Genomic DNA, 18,516 nt, shown 5'->3' with positions numbered 1-18,516 from the left:
TTGTCTACTAAATAACTGTATTTTACAAGATTAATTCAAAATGTAGGGATGCCCTCCTGTTGACTGATACCCACACAATCCTGGCATCAGCTGTCTAGTCTGGGATGGGTCCAAAGCCAAGGTCCCTATGATACTTATCCGACAGGCTGTTTTCCTGTCTCTTCCCTCCGTACTTACCCACTGTGAGTATGACTCCCTCCTTCGCCCCTTTCTCCCCCCTCTCTCCCTCTCTCAAGCCTCTGCAGTGGCAAGTTCATGTGCACAAGGGAATGGGCACTGGAAAAGCAAGTTCATGTGCACAAGGGAATGGGCACTGGAAAAGCCTTTTGGTGGGAATGGGATGTGGAAGGTGAGGCAGAGAGGTAATAAGATGGAGATGCTGCCAAGGACACCATGGAAGGTAGCATCTCACGGCTGGGGAGCAACACGTAGGCAACAGAGGCCCCATAGTGCAGCATATGCTTAGCACACTCCTTTGGGTGGGTGGGCAAACACACACACACACACACACACACACACACACACCAAGAACGGAATCATTACATCACTTTCTAAAGTCAAAAAGAGGATTGTCTTGTAAAATTCCAACCTGATGGATTCATAAGGTTTACAGAATTATAAACAGGCAGACCAAACCCCGAGCGTCAGGTAGGAGACCTGTAATGCAGGCTCTACCCAGTTCTCAGGCAACAGGATATGGCTTTGGGCTCACCTTGTACTTCCACGTATATGGGATCAGATACAATCTCTTTATCATTCACCTTCATCTTACAGATATACGTCCCATTGTCTGAGCGCTGCACACTGGTTATGCTTCAAAGAAAACACAAAAAGAAATTTGCAGTGACTATCTTTTGAGTCCCTATGAGAGAAACAGAGGATCCTTCAACACATGTCTCGTGTGGTTATCTTTATGTGTCAACATGGCCAGGCTGTGGTGCTTGGTGGTCTACATGCTGCTGTAAGAATATTTTTCAAATGCCATGAACGCTTAACCCTTGAGTAAAGCAGATGACCCTTCCCAACATGCCTGGTTCTCTAATCAGCTGCAGACTGAGGTCCCCTGAGGAAGGGCAGTAGCAGCCTTCCAGGATCTCCAACCAACACCCAGCTGGTTCAGATTTGCTGATATTTACTATAGTGTGAATTCATTGATCATTTCTCTCTTTCTCTATCACATGCACATACACTACACACACAGACACACACAGACACACACACACACAGTGGCTCTTGCACTCACATCTCTTGCTTTCATCTCTTTGAATCCCTAGTACACACACTATCAGGCATCTTGCTTTCCACGGCAGCTTCTAAACCAGGGCTTTGGTTCTTCTCCTTCAGGACATTTTTGGAAATCTGAGGAGTTTTTGGCAGTCATTGTGATTATGGAATTCCAGAGATTTCAAGGTCCTGAGCAATTGTTCTATATCCCAAATGACCTTGAAACTAGGTTCTGCTTCTACTTTGCGTGGTCTCTAAGTATTTTGCAGAGTTTTAATATTTACCTGACTGCCTAAAGTGCAGCTACTGTGAAAACAGAGTGCCAGTACCCTCTTGTCTGGTTTAGAGCTTTCGGTACCCGAATCATCTTTTCTTGTTTTAGATTTATGCCCCACCCCCTTTGTGTGTGGTAGGAGCATGCTCACATGTGTACAGATGCCAAAAGAGGCCACCATGGTATCTCTGACACCATGGAGCTAGACTTCCGGATGGCTGTGAGGTGCCTAGCATGAGTGCTGGAAACCGAATTTGGTGCTCTTAGCCAGAGTCTCTCCAGCCCCACCTAACCCATCACGCTGGCAGGCCAACATCGCCGCATTTACCTCAGACACCAATTCCGTGCTCATGTGGTAGTGGGTCTGGAAGGGAGGCACAGACAAGGGACATGTGGCCGTCTCCTTGTTCCTTTCTCCTGGAACGGTCAGGCCAGCGCTAGCACACAGAAATTTGTCTTGGTTTGTTGTTAGTCATCTTAGCTTGGCTTAGCTTATGTTCCAGCTGGAACACTTGGGAAATATCTGACCCACCTGGCACAGGGCTGTGTGCCTGTGACCCCTCCCCTCAGGATGCTGAGGCAGGAGGGCTGTGGGTTTGAGGTCAGCATGGGGTATACTTTGAGATCTCATCACAGAATAAAAAGCAACTTTGGCTCCTACAGCCTTCTTTCCACCTTTGCAATGTGTTTACAAACAATAAGTTATACAACATTCATAAAAGCTGCATTGGCGAAAGGCAAAATGGCTCAGAGGGTAGAAGTGACATCAAGCCTGGGGACCTGAGTTCAATCCCCAGGACTGAGCTGGGAACCAGGACACAAATTAGGGACAGGGACTGTGAGACAAAGCACAGTTCTGACAGTTTCATGAGCATGAGAGGAAGTAGAGACAGGGCTTCCTTTCAGAGTTGAAAACTAAGCAAGCTAGCAAGAAAAGAAAAAGTTACGGGAAACAAAAAGGTAGAATATACCCATAGCACATTACATGATTCAGCTAGATTTATAACTTCCATGCCTACAAAACATATGAACCCTGGGCATTGATTCTCACCACTGCTATGAACAAATACTGCATAGGACAGCATTGTGGGGATGGGCACACAATGAAGCATGCACAGGACTGACTGCACGTGGACCTCTGAGAGCTCCAAAAAGATGCTTAAGGAGAGGTAACCTCGGCTCCCCATAAGGAGGGACTGTGGCAGGGATGGAGGGGAAGTGTTTTAAATAGTTGAAATGAATTGCTTCAGGGGTTTTCTCCTTCCACTTTTATGTATTTATTTTGTGTGTGTGTGTGTGTGTAGGTGTATATGCACATTTATGCACGCATGCTTCAGAGCATGCGTGGGAGTCAGAGGACAACTCTAGGGAGTTGGTTTTCTCCTTCAACCATGTGGGTACCAGGGATCAAACAGCTCACAGGACTTGGTGGCAAGCCCCCTTACCCACTGAGCCACCTCTCCCATACTTTTTTGGTTTTGTTTTTATTATTTCCTGTGGTAAACTTAATGAAGCCATATGAAACATTGTCTACATTTAATGCTTTCCCAGATGTTCAGCCAATTACAAAATACTTCATACACGACAATGAATATATGTAATAATAATGTATAATTTATTATATTATATATGTAGCTTTATTAATCATTACTTTTTCCCAGTTATGGCTTAGTATATTCATTATTGAGGTCTATCTAGCACATATTTTGTTAATTTTATTTCTCCATTCATTTGTGGATGTTAATTTATATAATATATTTTAATTTTTAAATTTGTAATTGTTCATGGTGCTTTAAAAAATAGTGTGGGACTGGGCAGATGCTGTGATGGTTTGCATATGCTCATCCCAAGAAGTGGCACCATTAGAAGGTGTGGCCTTGTTGGAGGAAGTGTGTCACTGTGGGGTTGGGCTTAAAGATCTTCCTCCTAGATGCCTGAGGATGCTGAGTCTGTTCCTGGCTTCCTTTGGATAAAGATGTAGAATTCTCAGCTCCTCCCACACCATGCCTGTCTGGATGCTGCCATGCTTCTGCCTTGGTGACAGTGGACTGAACCTCTGAACCTGTAAGCCAGCCCCAAGTAAATGTTGTCTTTTATAGAACTTGCATTGGTCACGGTGTCTGTTCACAGCAGTAAAACCCTAACTAATACAGATGCAGTCCTGCTGCAGAACACTAGCCCAGCACAGCCCCAGACCCTGGGTTCTGCCTAGCATCACTCCGCGCCCAAGGTATGCAACTTCCATCAGCCTTTGAGATACAAACGTCTGGATCAAGAAGACTGAATGAAGTGATCCAGACTGAGCCGCAGTGTCTAGACAGGAACCACCTGGCCAGAGCTGCAGGACTGGCCGTGGGGAAGTCGCGCTCCAGGGCAGTGGTGGCTGGGCTGTGCCAGCATAGTCTACTAGCAGACATTATCTCTGTCCCTCAGCATGCCAATGCTGGGCTGGCTGCCGGGAAATGTCTCCTGACGAGCAGTTAAGCTCTCAAGTCTTCTTCAGGGAAATACAAAGAGGCATAGGTGCCGTGTGAACAAGAAGCTTGGAGCTGTCAAACCAGAAGGCAGAGAAGGTAGATAATTATTACTGTGGGGGAAGGGACTAGGAAGAAGGTCACATAGTCCCTTGACCTTTATAAACACTCACACACACATACACACACACACACACACATACACACACTCACACACAAATACGCACTCACACACATACACACACACACATATACACACTCACACACATATACACACTCACACACATACACACACATATACACACTCACACACATACACTCACACACACTCACACATATACACACTCACACACATACACTCACACATAAACACATTCACACACACTCATATACATACACTCACACATATACACACTCATATACACTCACACATAAATAGTCACATACTCGCACATACACACACTCATACACACATACACACACACACACACACACACACAGGGCCTAAGTAGTTATTGATTTTACATGCAGTTTACCAAACACAAAAGCAAAAACAAAAAAAGAAAAAGAAAATACAATTTAACAAATCAGTGCAAAGCCCACTGACAAACTCCTTGCTCTCGCCTGTTGCGGGAGGGGATGATGGATAACCAAGTGAAAGAGACTCTGAGAGAAAGTTTTGTGACTGAATCAAGTCTGTGTCCCTCGGATCCTGTCATTAACAATAACTTTGCCCATGGTGCTTTGGCTAAAGGAACTGTGCTCTTATTTTCTGGGTTTCTGCTCATATTTGATTCCATTTCCCTTCCCTTTCTTTTTCCTACAAGTTTTTATTTGCTGTGTGGCCCAGACAAATCTCCCACTTGAGATCCTCCTGCCTCAGCCAAATTGCTGAGATTATAGGCACGTTCTGCCATGTCTCACTTGATTCCACTTTTCCTCCTCCTCCTGCTCATCCTTCTCTTCTTCCTCCTCTTCCTCCTCCTTCTTTGTCTTCATCATGGTCACCATTGTCACATGTCTGGGTGTTTTGCCAGCATGTGTATGCCTGGTGTCCCTGGGGAGCAGACCAGGGATTCAGATCCCATGGAACTGGAGTAACAAATGGTTGTGAGGTCACCACATAGGCGATGGGAATTGAGCTGGGCCAAGTTAAGAGCCTGTGCTCTTAACGGCTGAGCCATCTCTCCAGACCTTGATCCCATTTTAATTGTTACCAAGAGCAGTGAAATAAAGAGGTGACAATAGAAACTGGGACCAGAAAAGGTCCCAAGTGTAGGGAAGTTTGGCTCACGGGGGTCTATGCAGTCCTACCTCAAAAGCAGCAGGAACCCGCTCAGAGACTGAGAGAGAAAGCCCCTGGGATCTGCCTCCCTAGGGCTGGAATTTCAAGTGCAGGCCACCATATTCAGCTTAAAAAAAAAGTGTGTTCTGAGGATCAAACTCGGGTCCTTATGCCAAATACTTTACCTATTGAACTGTTTCCCAGGCCTAAAGGATAATTTTAAAAATCACACCATGTGGTCCAAGCCTATCACTGTGGCAGCTGACCCAGAGTCACACGGATGGCTGGGACAGCAGGGCTGTGCTCTCTTCAGGTGACACCTAACCTACACAGCCCATCTGCTCATTTCTTTAGATAATGACCTAAACCTACACTGGGTGATTATGGAATGTTGTCCTTTTCTATTTGTTAGCTTTGTTTATGTTAAACATCTGCTTTCTGTAGTAAATTCAGAAAAAAACACAGTGAGAGCCACTTTCTGAGAAGAGCAGCTCTAAAGACCTTGCCAGAATAAAATAAACCAAGAGAATCGTAGAAGTTTGTTCTTTGCCCGGAAGCAAGGCACAACTAGTGGAAACACTGACAAGCTAAATCCTGACCAGAATCACCAGGGAACTGTGAGGTGGCTTTCTGAAAAGGAAACAAAAATGATTCACCTAAAGGCATGACACATATGGGATTGTGCCAAGGGTCAGGTCAGAGAAAGTGAAAAAACAACACAGATCAGAGAGGGCCCCACTCCACTCCAGGGGTCAAAAAAAAAGGCCTCGAGTTGACTCTGAGTGGTTCCCATCACATTGGACCAAGTCAGTTCTTCAAATTGCACATGCAAAACCTAAAGAGTAACGCCCCCAGGTTTAAAAAAGTCAATCAGAATATAGAACTCTATTAGGGGCTAAGAAGTGGGGTAAAGACGGGGGGGGGGGGGAAAGAGAGGCTGGATACGGGAGCTGAAGTTGGGTAAAAGGAATATATTTGGGTGCTCCGCAGCATGTGGGGTAGCTGTCATTTGTAACAACCTAGTGTATATTTTATGAAGATCTACAAGAGATGAGCTCTAAATGGTAAGGAAGAGGAAATACTAATTACCCTGACTCGATCAGTACGTACTGTAAATACCCCAGGGCACCTCATTAATATGCATGATTAATATATGTTAATAAAAATAAAACCAGGGAATAACTGAGGAGATAGAAGTGAAAATCCCACAATCCACAACCTCTGAAAACGATGGCTCAGCTTTTGGGAGAATAGACTATTTCAGATGCTTGTCCTGCTTTGGCTGATGACAGTTACCCTAACTCATCAACCTTACCTTTGCAAAATGGAAGGAATATTGAAACTGTGGCTGACAGCCGATCTCATTACCTAGAACCGGATGCGGCCGAAAGAAGGCAGGAGATGGTGAGAGGCAGAGAGGGCCGGTGCCAGAGTGAATCAGGACTGCGACAGCTATACTGTTTTAAAGTTCCCATAGCCACTAGATAGCATTGATGTTGTCTTGAGTGTGTGTGTGTGTGTGTACATGTGTGCACATGTGCATACGTGTTTACCAAGTGGGCTATGTTCGTTGGTGAGTCAGACTAAGGTACCTGTCTTCGGCCTCCCCAGAACTGGAATACATCATCTTCCACTGAGGACTAAACTGAGGTCTTCATGCTTGCAAGGCAAGCACTTTACCAACTGAGCCATCTCCCCAAGAGCTGGCATGCTCTACACAGTCCTTTATAAAGCTACTTTCCTGGGGCTGGAGAGATGACTTAGCAGTTAAGGGTGCATGCTGCTCTCGCAGAGATCTGGTGTTCAGTTCCAGGATGCACAGGGTACTTCACAACTGTCTGTAACTCCAGTTCCAGAGGATCTAACACCCTTCTTTAGCCTGTTAGGGCACCGGGCACATACACAGTGCATGTCTATACATTCAGGCAAACATACATAATATAAAATAAAGTAATAAATAACTTAAAAACAAAACCTCTAAGCACTTTCTTAATACAGTCTTGTGACCTCAGCAGGTGAATCAGGAATTCAAGACCAGCCTCAGCTATATGGCAAGTTTGGGGTCAGCCTGGACTACCCATGAGCCTGCCTATAGGAAAACACCACTTTCTCTTTGGTTGGGGTATGGATTAGAGGTAGAATATATGTTTAGCATGCTCAAGGCTCTGGGTTCTGTCCCCGGAATCGAAAATGAACATACACTCACACACACACACACACACACACACACACACACACACACACACACACACATGCACTCCTAGGTACAAACATGAATGCACCCCCTTCACACACACTGTTTCCCACTCTCTGGTAGCTCTTGGATCTAAGGTGTACTTAATACTGACCTTAGATGACTTGGGAGCAGCCCTCTAAACTCTCAGAGTGTGTGTTAGCCAGCAGTTACCATGAGGGAAGCTTATTTAAAAGAAATCAACAACACAGTCGGGTCAACTATTTCACCACACTCTAAGGGGATCAAGATTGCTTAACAAACAAACAAACAAAAACAAAATGAGGGTGACTTTTACTCGAGGATTCTGCTTTGGAGGTGGCATTTAGAAAGAAGGAAGGAACACGTACCTGAACAGTGCAATTATTGACACTCCTTCCTCATCAGGATAAAACTGTGTGATTGAATGATGTGCCCCCAGCAATTCCTTTCCATCTTTCCACCATGAAATGCCAGCTGTTTCTTGGTACATGTTAGGAATATTGATGGAGCAATTAAATTTGACATTTTTATGTTCCGAAAGCACTATATGTCCAATTGTGTGATTAAACGCAACAGGAGGTAGGAGCTGTGATGCTGCAGCAGTCACCTGGGGAGCGGCTGTGTGTGCTGGATGTGATCTCCCAGTCTGCGATGGGGACAGCTGGTCCCCACTGGAGTGAGGGGCGGAGAATGGCCCGTGGTCCGCTGGCAGGCTCCCTGGTAAAGGCCCTGAAAATGGCTGATCCGGCTTGGTCTCTTCCCCCTTCTCCGCAGTGCCTGCAAAGCAGAATATTAAGAGTTTTAGCCTTTGAGATGATGAAGGAAAAGATTCAGATACTTAGGTTATAGTGAAGCATAGCATCCTCCGAGGCCTCAGAAAAGATAAAGAAGAAGTTGAGTATAAAGGCATATGCTTGTCATCCAAGCATTTGTGAGGCTGAGGCAGGAGGGGCAAGAGCTGAGACCAGCCTGAGTTACACAGTGAAAGTAAAGTCTGTCTCAAAAGAATCAAGAGCTGGGATGTAGCGCGGCGGCAGAGCACCTGCCTGGCATGCACAAGTCCGCAAGTTCAGGTCTTAGCACCTTAACAAAGGAAAAGAGCCGGGGAGAACTTCCTGATGGACGTGCACCTCTGGCGACTTTCCTCACTCACTCATTTGTGTATCTGTGTATTTGAAGCCTGCTAAAGCAGCATTTCCCAACCTGTGGGGCTCCACCACTTTGGCAACTCTATTTCCAAAAACATTCACATTATGACTCATAACTGTAGCAAACTTACTACGGTTATGAAGCAGCAGTGGAAACATTTTATGGTTGGGAGTCATCACAATATGAGGAACTGTATTGAGCGATCACAGCATTAGGAAGGTTGAGAACCACTGTGCTAAAGGATACCTAAGAAAGTTCTGGTTGGTGTGGTGGCACATGCCTTTAATCCCAGCACTCAGGAGGCAGAGGCAGATGGATCTCTGTGAGTTGGAGGCCAGCCTGGTCTACAGAGTGAGTTTAGGATAGCCAGGGCTCTATTACATAGATAAACTTTCTCTGGAAAAACTGAAAAAGGGAAGAAAGAAAATAATAAAAAAAGGAAGGAAGGAAGGGAGGGAGGGAGGGAGGGAAGAAGGAAGGGAGGGAGGGAGGGAGGGAGAGAGAGAGAGAAGAGAAAGTTAGTTTCTGGGCTGGTAAGATGGCTCAGTGGGTGAAAGGTGCTTGCTGCCAAGCCTGATGACCCGAGTTCCATCCCCAGAGGCCACACAGTGGAAGGAGAGAACTGACTCCTGCAAGTTGCCCTCTGACCTCCCCAGGTGTGCAGCAGCACACGCACCGCCTCCCATCTACACACACCAAGCATATAATAATTTAAACAATAAAGTTTCTCTAACAATTTTTGTCAAGTGGTGACTCCATCCAAGGTCTAATACATAACCTAGCAGGAAAGGGACAGCTCCATGAGGTCCCAAGGTCACCTTTCCTACTACCCACGTGCTAGTCAGACAACTGCAATGGCCACCGTGGGTCCCGAAGAGATGTGTTTAGAAGTTTTGTGCCCGACAGGGAGAGTTCCCTTATGCTCCAGACTTGGAGCATCTAGCAGATAAATGCATGCCTACATGAATGAGGCAGGAAATATATTTCATCAGGCCTGCAACTGTTTCCAAAAATGGAGGCTCATAGTCCCTGTAGTTGAGCTTCTGTAAGTGGTACTTGGGGAACACACATTCTCTACCAGTTGCTATTCATTCAAGTAAGTTGGCCATGAACGGTTGAGGCAGTGAGTAAGGCAGACACAGCCCAGCACCCTGTGCTCTGGGTTAGCATCCGTGCAGAGCCCTGGAGCACACCCCCCCCCCACACACACACACCTCCTGCTCAGAATATCTCACCTGCCGGGGACCTGATAGGAGGTAACAGGGAGCATCTGCTTCCAAAACACCCGAAGGTAAGCACTATGCTAACCAGGCCTGCTGGAGATAAGTGAAACTTAGGATGCTAGGATGTAAATGTTTATTCGCTGGGACTGACCAGCCATTAGGCTCAGCTTCCCACAACAAAGGAGACAGCAGTGATTTATGACCTGCCTTTTGGACCTGGTTCCCATACCAAACACATACCTCTAAGGGGCATGGGCAGGGGTGTAAGGTCACAACCATCATTAAGTCCCCTTTGCTATTATCAGAAAAAAATAATTCTGTGAGGTGGACAAAATGACCCTGCTTAACAACTATTTGGAAAAGACCAAGAGTAGTGTACTTACAAGTCTGGGAATGTGCTATCTTTACTGTGTAAAATCTGCCTAAGTAGCCAGACTTTCAGACTCCTGCCTCCATTTAAATTGTTTGAAGTGGAACCTGAAGCTGGGACCCAAAAGAGATTTAAAGATGGCAGAGCATGAAAAATGCATAGGCTAAGGTATGCATCTTATATAAGCTAATGAAGTCTTCTGTTGAGGTCACGCTTATTTGGGCGTTAGCACCAGGCAACCAGTCACTTAAGGAAAGAGCTTTTCCTTAATTAATCTCAAAGTGTGTGGAGTGATTCCTACCTGGGTAGGCACATTATTTCTTATTTTTATTTATTTTTAAATGTGTATATGTGTAGGTGTTTTGCCTATGTGTATGTCTGTGCAGGCCAGAAGATAGTGTCAGATCCTCTGGGACTGGAGTTGCAGACTACCATGTGGGCACTGGGAATTGAACTCATGTCCTGTTAACCTTCAAGCCATCTCTCGGTCCCTTATTTCTATAACAGAAATAGACATCACAGTATACATGAGAAATCCCACTCTACGTAAATGACCCCAAAAGCCTGATGTGACACAAATCCCCGCCCCCTTTGTACAATGTGGCCATGCTGTGGCTGTTGGAGCTTCTAAAGTTTCTTCTTACTCCAACATTTCCAGCTCAGTTTCCTTTCTTGGAAATATACATTCCCCCTCCCCCCCAAAATGGTCCTGTTTCTGTTGGCATCCAAGTGTCTCTGATTCCTTGTTCTGGGATCTAATAACCTGGAAGCCCCCAGGAGGTGCCCACTGAACCCTGATATCCACTAATATCAAAAGGCTCTCTAGGTTTTCTTTGCTTGAAATCTTCATGGGTATGGGAACGACATAGGTCTTTGTGGGTCAACCAGGGGCCAGCCTTGAGCCCATTCATCTAGACAGATGAGTGTGCCACATGAGAGGGTTAATTTATTTTAAGGAGTGGTGATCAGTGGGACCCTAGCGAAGGGGCCCTTCTTTGTTCCTTACATACATCCATATCAGACAAGCTTCATTCACAAGTCAAGCCTATGCTCTTTCTAGTCTGTGGGTCCCACCCAGTCCTGCTCTGACAGGGTTGTTCTCACCACCCAGTCTTTTTTTTTTTTTTTTTTTTTTTTTTGGCATGTGTTCTTTATGTAGGATCAGAGAATCCTTGGGCCCTATATTTTATTTCAACAACTTGGGAGCTCATCCAGAATTCTAATTCTATTTGCAAAGAAGTCCAGAATCTTGTCACTGGAGAAATGTCTCTTAGCCAGGCGGTGGTGGCACAGGTCTTTAATCCCAGCACTTGGGAGGCAGAGGCAGGTGGATTTCAGAGTTCGAGGCTAGCCTGGTCTACAGGGTGAGTTCCAGGACAGCCAGGGTTATACAGAGAAACCCTGTCTCGGAAAAAAAAAAAAAGAAAGAAAAGAAAAGAAATGTGTCTTATGGCCAGCCCCATTGAAGTGGCCCTATAACTGGGTATTTGATATTCCCTAGATCAGTAATGACAGAAATGTCAGCAACACAAGGGCCCACACACAAAGCAGCACAAAGGCAACCACGCAACTCTATCCACAGATCAAAGTAAACCAAAGTCAAAGTATTGCCTTAGTGGTTGGCACATTTTGGGGTTGTTTGGGTGTGAATGAGATAAACAACTGAGCAGGGTGTGAGCATGGAGTCCCCTCCACAGTTCTATAGCTGTTCAGGGGCCTCATAAGGCTTAGTAGCAGGCCAGGCCTCTAGAAGCAATCATAGGTTGATACCCATCTGCCTAGGGCTGAGAGGTACCCATCTTAAACACTGTCTGGCAAGGGAAGCAGATGGACATGGAGAAAGCAGCAGAGTTGAAGTACAAAGACCTGCCCCTTACGGAAAGTGAGTAGTGGGGTGTTGAGCCTCTCGGGGATTCTTGATTTAGGAATCGGAATGGGAAATAATGAGGCCAAAATGAGTTCCAAGAGAGTAAAGAGATAGATTCTCCCAGACAGTCCATTAAGACTTGGGCTTAAATAATAGAATAATTTAAAACAGAAACAACAAGAAAACTGAATGACTATTGTTTTATTTGGAGCAAGGAACCTATCCTTATACTTCAAAGTGACTCTCTCAGCTCTTAACTGAATATATTAATTGTAAGAGTTTGTCTGATCTCTCAAGAAGAAATTGACCATGCCCTTTATTGGAAGGCATAGACCTATGCTCCTTTATCCAGTGAGAAGCCAGGAACTATGACAGAGGTTCCCGAACAGACCCGTCATCTCTTGCTTCCCACTTATCTCTGGCCAGCCCCGACTAGATCCAAACAACCAAGCTGACAGGATTTGCTCACCAGCTCCTCAGGTGGACGCTCCAGCCCCTCTGCCTGGACTGACTGACTTAGGACAACAAACTGAGCCCTCTGACTAGGCCAGAAGCTCTCCTACCTCACTCTGTATACCCCTCTCTTTCCCAGCTAAGAAGAGAAATTGAGCAATGTGAGAGAGAACTCTAAACTTTGACCTGCCCTCTGACCCTCCAGGAGAAACTCCTGACTTTATTTCCCCACAGGAAAGTTCCCCCCAGAGAAGAAGGAACCAGGTTTGTTAATGTCTCACTAACTAGCACTGAGGTCAGCTCTCTGAGAGGCAAACTTAAGTCCTTATTAGAGGACCCTTTGGGGTGGTAGACCAGTTAGACCAGCTCTCAAGGCTCCAGCTCTATACATGGGCTGTCTGTCCTGAGTTTCTTTACTGCTTTCAAAGAGCAGCAGGGGCATCAGGGCTCTTTTATACTAAGATCCTATCAACAACCTAAAGATATCAGTTATATTTAATTATACTTGTTTATAACTAGAAATTATCTCTTGGTTAACTCTGGTACAAATAGGTCCTCTCATTGTATACAACCCTCTAGACTCAAGTTATCTCCAGGGGGACTACTCATTTAGAGTTAAAAGGAGAATCCCAGGCTTCATTTTTTAAGAAGCCAAAGAGTGAGTCCAGGAAAGAGTAACTAGAAAAACCATTCCTTTGTACCTGAGTCTAGGATTAACCTAGTAGGGTGAAACTTCATGTCCAGGTTAGACATGGGGCTAACAATTGCTAAGAGGCAGAGCCAAGCCTCTCTAAACCCCTTGACTTCACAGGTAAAAAGAACATTTTCTCAAGGGTTGGAGTAAGAAGGGATATAGAGGAAGTCTAAAGAGCCTTCCCGTTCATAGCACTCTATAACGCTGGGAGACACAGTAAGGGCAGGACAATATTCCATGTCCTCAGAACAGAGGTCAGGACTAAAACCTGTCATTGAAGGACTGATAAAAGCTGGTATCATTGAGACCTAAATGTTCATTTGTAACACTCCAATCTCACTGATCAAAGGCTGATGGGTCTTATCTTAGTTACTTTTCTACTACTGCAACAAAACACCATGACCAAAGAACATATTTAATCGGGCTTATGGTTTCAGAGGGTTAGAGTGCATGATGGTGGAGTAAAGGAACAGCTGAGAGCTGTTCCACAGTTATTAGTCAGAGAGAATCCACTGGGAATGGCATGAATCTTTTGAAAACTCACAGCCTATCCCTAGTAACACCCCTTGTCCAACAAGGCCACACCTCCTAATCCTTCCCAAACAGTTCCACCAACTAGAAATCAAGTATTCAAATATATAAGCCTATGGTGGCCACTCCATGGTTCAAACCATTATCGATCCTATAAGTTGGTCCAAGATCTCAGGACAGAAAATCCAATTATCCAGAGCAGACACCTGTGGTACTCAAGCTGTATATTCTCATCAAGATTCTACATAGCCATGGCAACAGGCTTAGTGTTGTAACCCTACAACATATGTTTGGGGCCTTGTCCCCCAGACAAGAACAGTCAAGATTTCATTCTCTTAGACTGAAAAGATTTTCAGAGAAGTAGAAAGAAACATCATAGGTGGAAAGTTGATCCTGAGGGATTTACTGACTTTCCCAATCTATTTGGACAAACTCTGGAAGAGTTTAATCCTGGGCCCTCATACATGCCAGGCAAGCACTTTACCATCTAAGCCAAGTTCACAGCCCCTTGGATGCTTTTTCTGTTGCTAATATGTCTGTTTGTCGGCAGTTTGTTTCAGCAGACCCAGTCATCTGATCTTCAGAGGGAAGACTGAACTTCCTCACTGTGGGCAAAGACAACTGCAGTTCTTCTATTTTTCAAGCACCATGGGACCAAGGGGTCAGAGGTTTTGTCTAAGTAATTGCTTTCCTTCGGTTAGATGTGTGCCTCTTTCTCAGAAGGCAAAACCCAAGTTTTTCCAGTTTGGTAAGACTGGTAATCAAAGGAAGTGATGCTCCTTTTTATAGAAGTAAAATCTGCTTTGTGTGTTCTTTGTTCTGTGATGGTGGTGTCCTTGAACACATTTTATTTCCAGCATTTTGAAGTCTCTGTGTGGTTCATCTTTGCCTCTCGGGTGGTACCAGGGCTCAGAAAACAGTATTCCAAAATATATGGCTTTGGGTTTGAAACTGAGAGTACTTGAAAAGAAGTTAATACCAAAAAGAAGGTCATTCTCTTCCTTCCTTCCTTCCTTTTTTCTCCCTTGAGACAGGGTTTCTCCTTGTAGCCCTGGCTGTCCTGGAACTCTATAGACCAGGATGGCCTTGAGCTAGAGATCCACCTGCCTGTCTTCCAGAGGGCTGGGATTAAAGGCATGCACCACCACTGCCCAGAGGCTATTCTTTATCTACTTAAAGAGATCTATAATCACCGAAGGACACCACTTCCCCATCCTTTGGGGTGACTTTCATTAACCAAAGCTGGGTGAAATGATTTTACAGGGAAGAGATTAGAATCAGATCTCTTATCTACAGTCCAGAGGAAGCTTGTTCTAGGCCATCCATTGTTTTTTCTCTTTATTCATCCACTCATTCATTCATTCATTCACTCATGCATTCATTCTCTCCCCTAAAAACCCAAGGACTCTCCCTTCCTCTCTACAAGAGGATAGGAGCACCTCACTTATATGCATATTCATCAGCCCTGTGTTTATGAATATGGAAAAATGTATATGTTTTTTGAGACAGGGTTTTATGTAGCCCAGTCTAGCCTCAAACTTTACATATCCTAGGCTGACTTTGAACTTCTGATTCTCTTGTCTCTATTTTCTTGAGTGCTAAAAGTGTGCCGGGTTTTCTGTGGTGCTGGGAGTTTGATCCTGGGGCCTCATGCATGCCAGACAAGCACTGTACCATCTGGGCCAAGTTCACAGTCCCTTGAATGCTTTTTCTGTTGCTAATGTGTCTGTCCATCGGCAGTTTGTTTTAGCAGTCCTAATCACCTGACCTTCAGAGGGAAGACTGAACTTCCTCACTGTGGGCAAAGACAACTGCAGTTCTTCTATTTTTCAAGCACCATGGGACCAAGGGGTCAGAGGTTTTGTCTAAGTAATTGCTTTCCTTCAGTTAGATGTGTGTCTCTTTCTCAGAAGGCAAAACCCAAAAGCAAAAGAAATAGGTACTAACTTCCAATATGTAATTTATTCCTTAATATCAAGCTCCTCTAATTTAAAGGTACCGCAAGTTTATTATAAAAAAATTCACATATATTAAAGCAGTGTCACATAAAATGGAAACTACTTTGCAATCCCAACCCTGCAAGATAACCTTTTATAACAATTTGTGGCTGATATAGCTTTCAGATTTAGATGAGCCAAGCTGTTATAAGCAAAAAGCTGCTAAGTGGGTAAGGGAAGTCTCCCTATCTCTGAGACCACCCCTGAGTCAGGCAATAGTTGTACTCAGCCTGTGCTTTCTCCATACTCCAGATAGCCCAGAAGACAACTCGTCTCCATGTGTGACTGCCCAGAAGCTGCCCAAATATATTGACTTCTAGCATCTACACAGATAACATTTTGGCATCAACATTTGCTCCCATAGTCCAATCTGAGAAAGTAAGACATATGCATGTCCAAAACTCAGAGCAGCAGAGGGCTCTGGAGCTAACGGGAAGACAGGAGCCCGAGCTGAGCTGCTGTGCACTGCTTCCTCCCAGAGAGAATGGAGATGGCAAACCTGGTGCCCCAGGGCCACTGCTAGGAATAAAGGAGTTATAGATTACTATGTGTGGCTCACGGGCTCACAGTAAAAACAGTGAAGGGTAACTATTATTTTTATTATTTTCTCCTTTGATGATGAGCTATTAAAACTCTGCTGCTGCCTCGTACTTGAAAAGTGCTGACTTTCAGACTTGGTACTGGGGGACCAGGCCTTTGTGGCTTCGAGATGTGGACTATATAACTTTGGGGTGCAGCTGCAGTGTGTGTGGCCCATGCATGTAAATGGTGCCCTACAGTTGAGCAATGCATGTCCTCAGTGTGGATAAAGGGAATAGGTAGCGCCGGGCAGTGGTGGCGCACGCCTGTAATCCCAGCACTCTGGGAGGCAGACGCAGGTGGATTTCTGAATTCGAGGCCAGCCTGGTCTACAGAGTGAGTTCCAGGACAGCCAGGGCTACGCAGAGAAACCCTGTCTCGAGAAAACCAAATACCAAAAACAAACAAACAAAAAAAGGGAGTAGGTAGCAAAACAGAAACGGTCTGAGACTCTGGACCCAAGGTCAGGATAATAGTACAATATAGTTTTGTTTTCTTTTTGGACTGAGTCTCATGTAACTCAGGCTGGCCTCAAACTTGATGCCTTGCTGAGGGTGACCCTGAACTTCTGACATTCCTGCTTCCACCTCCCAAATGCTAGGGCTACAGGCAAAGGCCATCACACCCAGTTTATGGGTTACTGGAGAATCTTGTATGACAGGCAAACACTCAACTAGCTGAGTCTAATTCCCAGCCTTCAAAGTACACTCCAGGCTGCCAGGTTCCCCTTCTTCAGCTAGTTTGGCATTCTATAGAATGCCCCTTTATTTCCCTCTTTAATTTGCCACAGAAGTCGAATCCTGTCAGAATTATTTCTGGTGGCCTGATGGTGGGAAGATGAGATCAGACAAAAAGAACAGACTCTATAAAGAACCTTTAAAAGTGTCGTTGGCATGTTCTCATCGATTTCAAGGAAGCCAAGGCAAATGTGGGCCTGTTGGATGACTCCCATTTTGGAGATAACTGTTGAACGTTCAATTGGGAGCTCTAGTAAAAACTCACGTCAGCAGCTGCCTGTGAATTTAGTCCTCCCCACACAGCATGTATGGAAGAGTGGGTTGCATCTGGCTGTGACTTGGGTGAATGAAGATGAAATCACACCCCACCCACTTCTTCCAAGGGTGTTCTATTGGGTGGGCAGATGAGCAGGCTGTGGGAAATGTGACTTTCCATTCACAGCGCATGCTGCTAAGCAAACACCCTTGGCTACATGGCCTCTGGCTAGCTCAGTTCCAAGATGGGCTGCCCAGCTGCTCCAGCACTACAGAGTCCCAGCCGGAGAGGAGAAGCTGCTGCCCAGTGCCCCACTTAGCCTTCAACTAGAATTCACGTAATGGCTTCCTACAGTCAGAGACTTTGTCCTTATCAGCTTTCCCTCCCTACTGCTCAGCGTAGGGACAGACACGTGAGATGTGGTGAGCAATGGTTAATGGCGCAGTGACCAAATTGGTTAGGCATGGTGCCCACTTTCAACATGGGTTTGCTTTGTTTTTCTGACTTCTTCGGAGGCTCTAGGTGGTATCCTCAGAGTCCCGCATGAGTCATGGTCTAGCACAGACACACCGTAAACATCAATGGACTATGGGCATGAGATTGTCCAGTATTCTAAAGAGTGGATGGGGAAGACAGACAGGCCAGGCACTGATGCTACCTCGGCTTGAGAGAATGCCTTAGGGTTGCATTGCTATAAAGAGACGCCATGACTGTGGCAACCTTTATTTAATGTTTAGTTTTTATTTTTGGCCTATTTTTTGAGACAGGGTTTCTCCGCGCAGCCCTGACTGTCCTGAAATTCACTCTGTAGACCAGGCTGACCTCAAATTCATATAAATCTTCCTGCTTCTACCTCCCAAGTGCTGGGATTAAAGGCCTGCACCACCACAGCCCGGCTACCACAGCAACTCTTTTAAAAGAAAACATTTAATTGGGGCTGGCTACAGTTCAGGGGTTTAGTCCATTATCATCATGGCAAGAAGCATGGCAGCACGCTGGCAGACATGGTGTTGGAGGAGCTGAGAGTTCTACTTATTGATCGTCAGGCAGCAGCAGGAGATTGCCACACTAGCCCTAGTTTGAGCATCTGAGACCTCATAGCCTATCCCCACAGTGATGAACTTCTTTCAACAAGGCCACGCCTACTCCAGCCAGGCCACACCTCCTAATAGTGCTGATCCCTGTGGG

The 18,516-nt window shown here is 45.3% G+C and overlaps 1 protein-coding gene across 2 annotated transcripts in view; it reads right to left on the bottom strand.

Moving 5' to 3' along the window:
• The window catches only part of Mertk (MER proto-oncogene, tyrosine kinase), a 104,830-nt gene that overhangs the window by 68,124 nt on the left and 18,190 nt on the right, over positions 1–18,516 (bottom strand). For both annotated transcript variants that reach the window (XM_052183567.1, XM_052183568.1), the window contains exons 2-3: positions 7,841–8,249; positions 713–813 (exon numbers count right to left, since the gene is read on the bottom strand). In XM_052183567.1, the coding sequence (XP_052039527.1) occupies positions 713–813; positions 7,841–8,249 (510 nt within the window). The remainder of the gene's footprint in view (positions 1–712; positions 814–7,840; positions 8,250–18,516) is intronic.

This window comes from Apodemus sylvaticus, chromosome 5 (assembly GCF_947179515.1).
Source record: "Apodemus sylvaticus chromosome 5, mApoSyl1.1, whole genome shotgun sequence".
NCBI lineage: Eukaryota > Metazoa > Chordata > Mammalia > Rodentia > Muridae > Apodemus > Apodemus sylvaticus.
The sequence above is the reverse complement of the archived record's forward strand: the minus strand, read 5'-3'. Positions and strand labels throughout refer to the sequence as shown.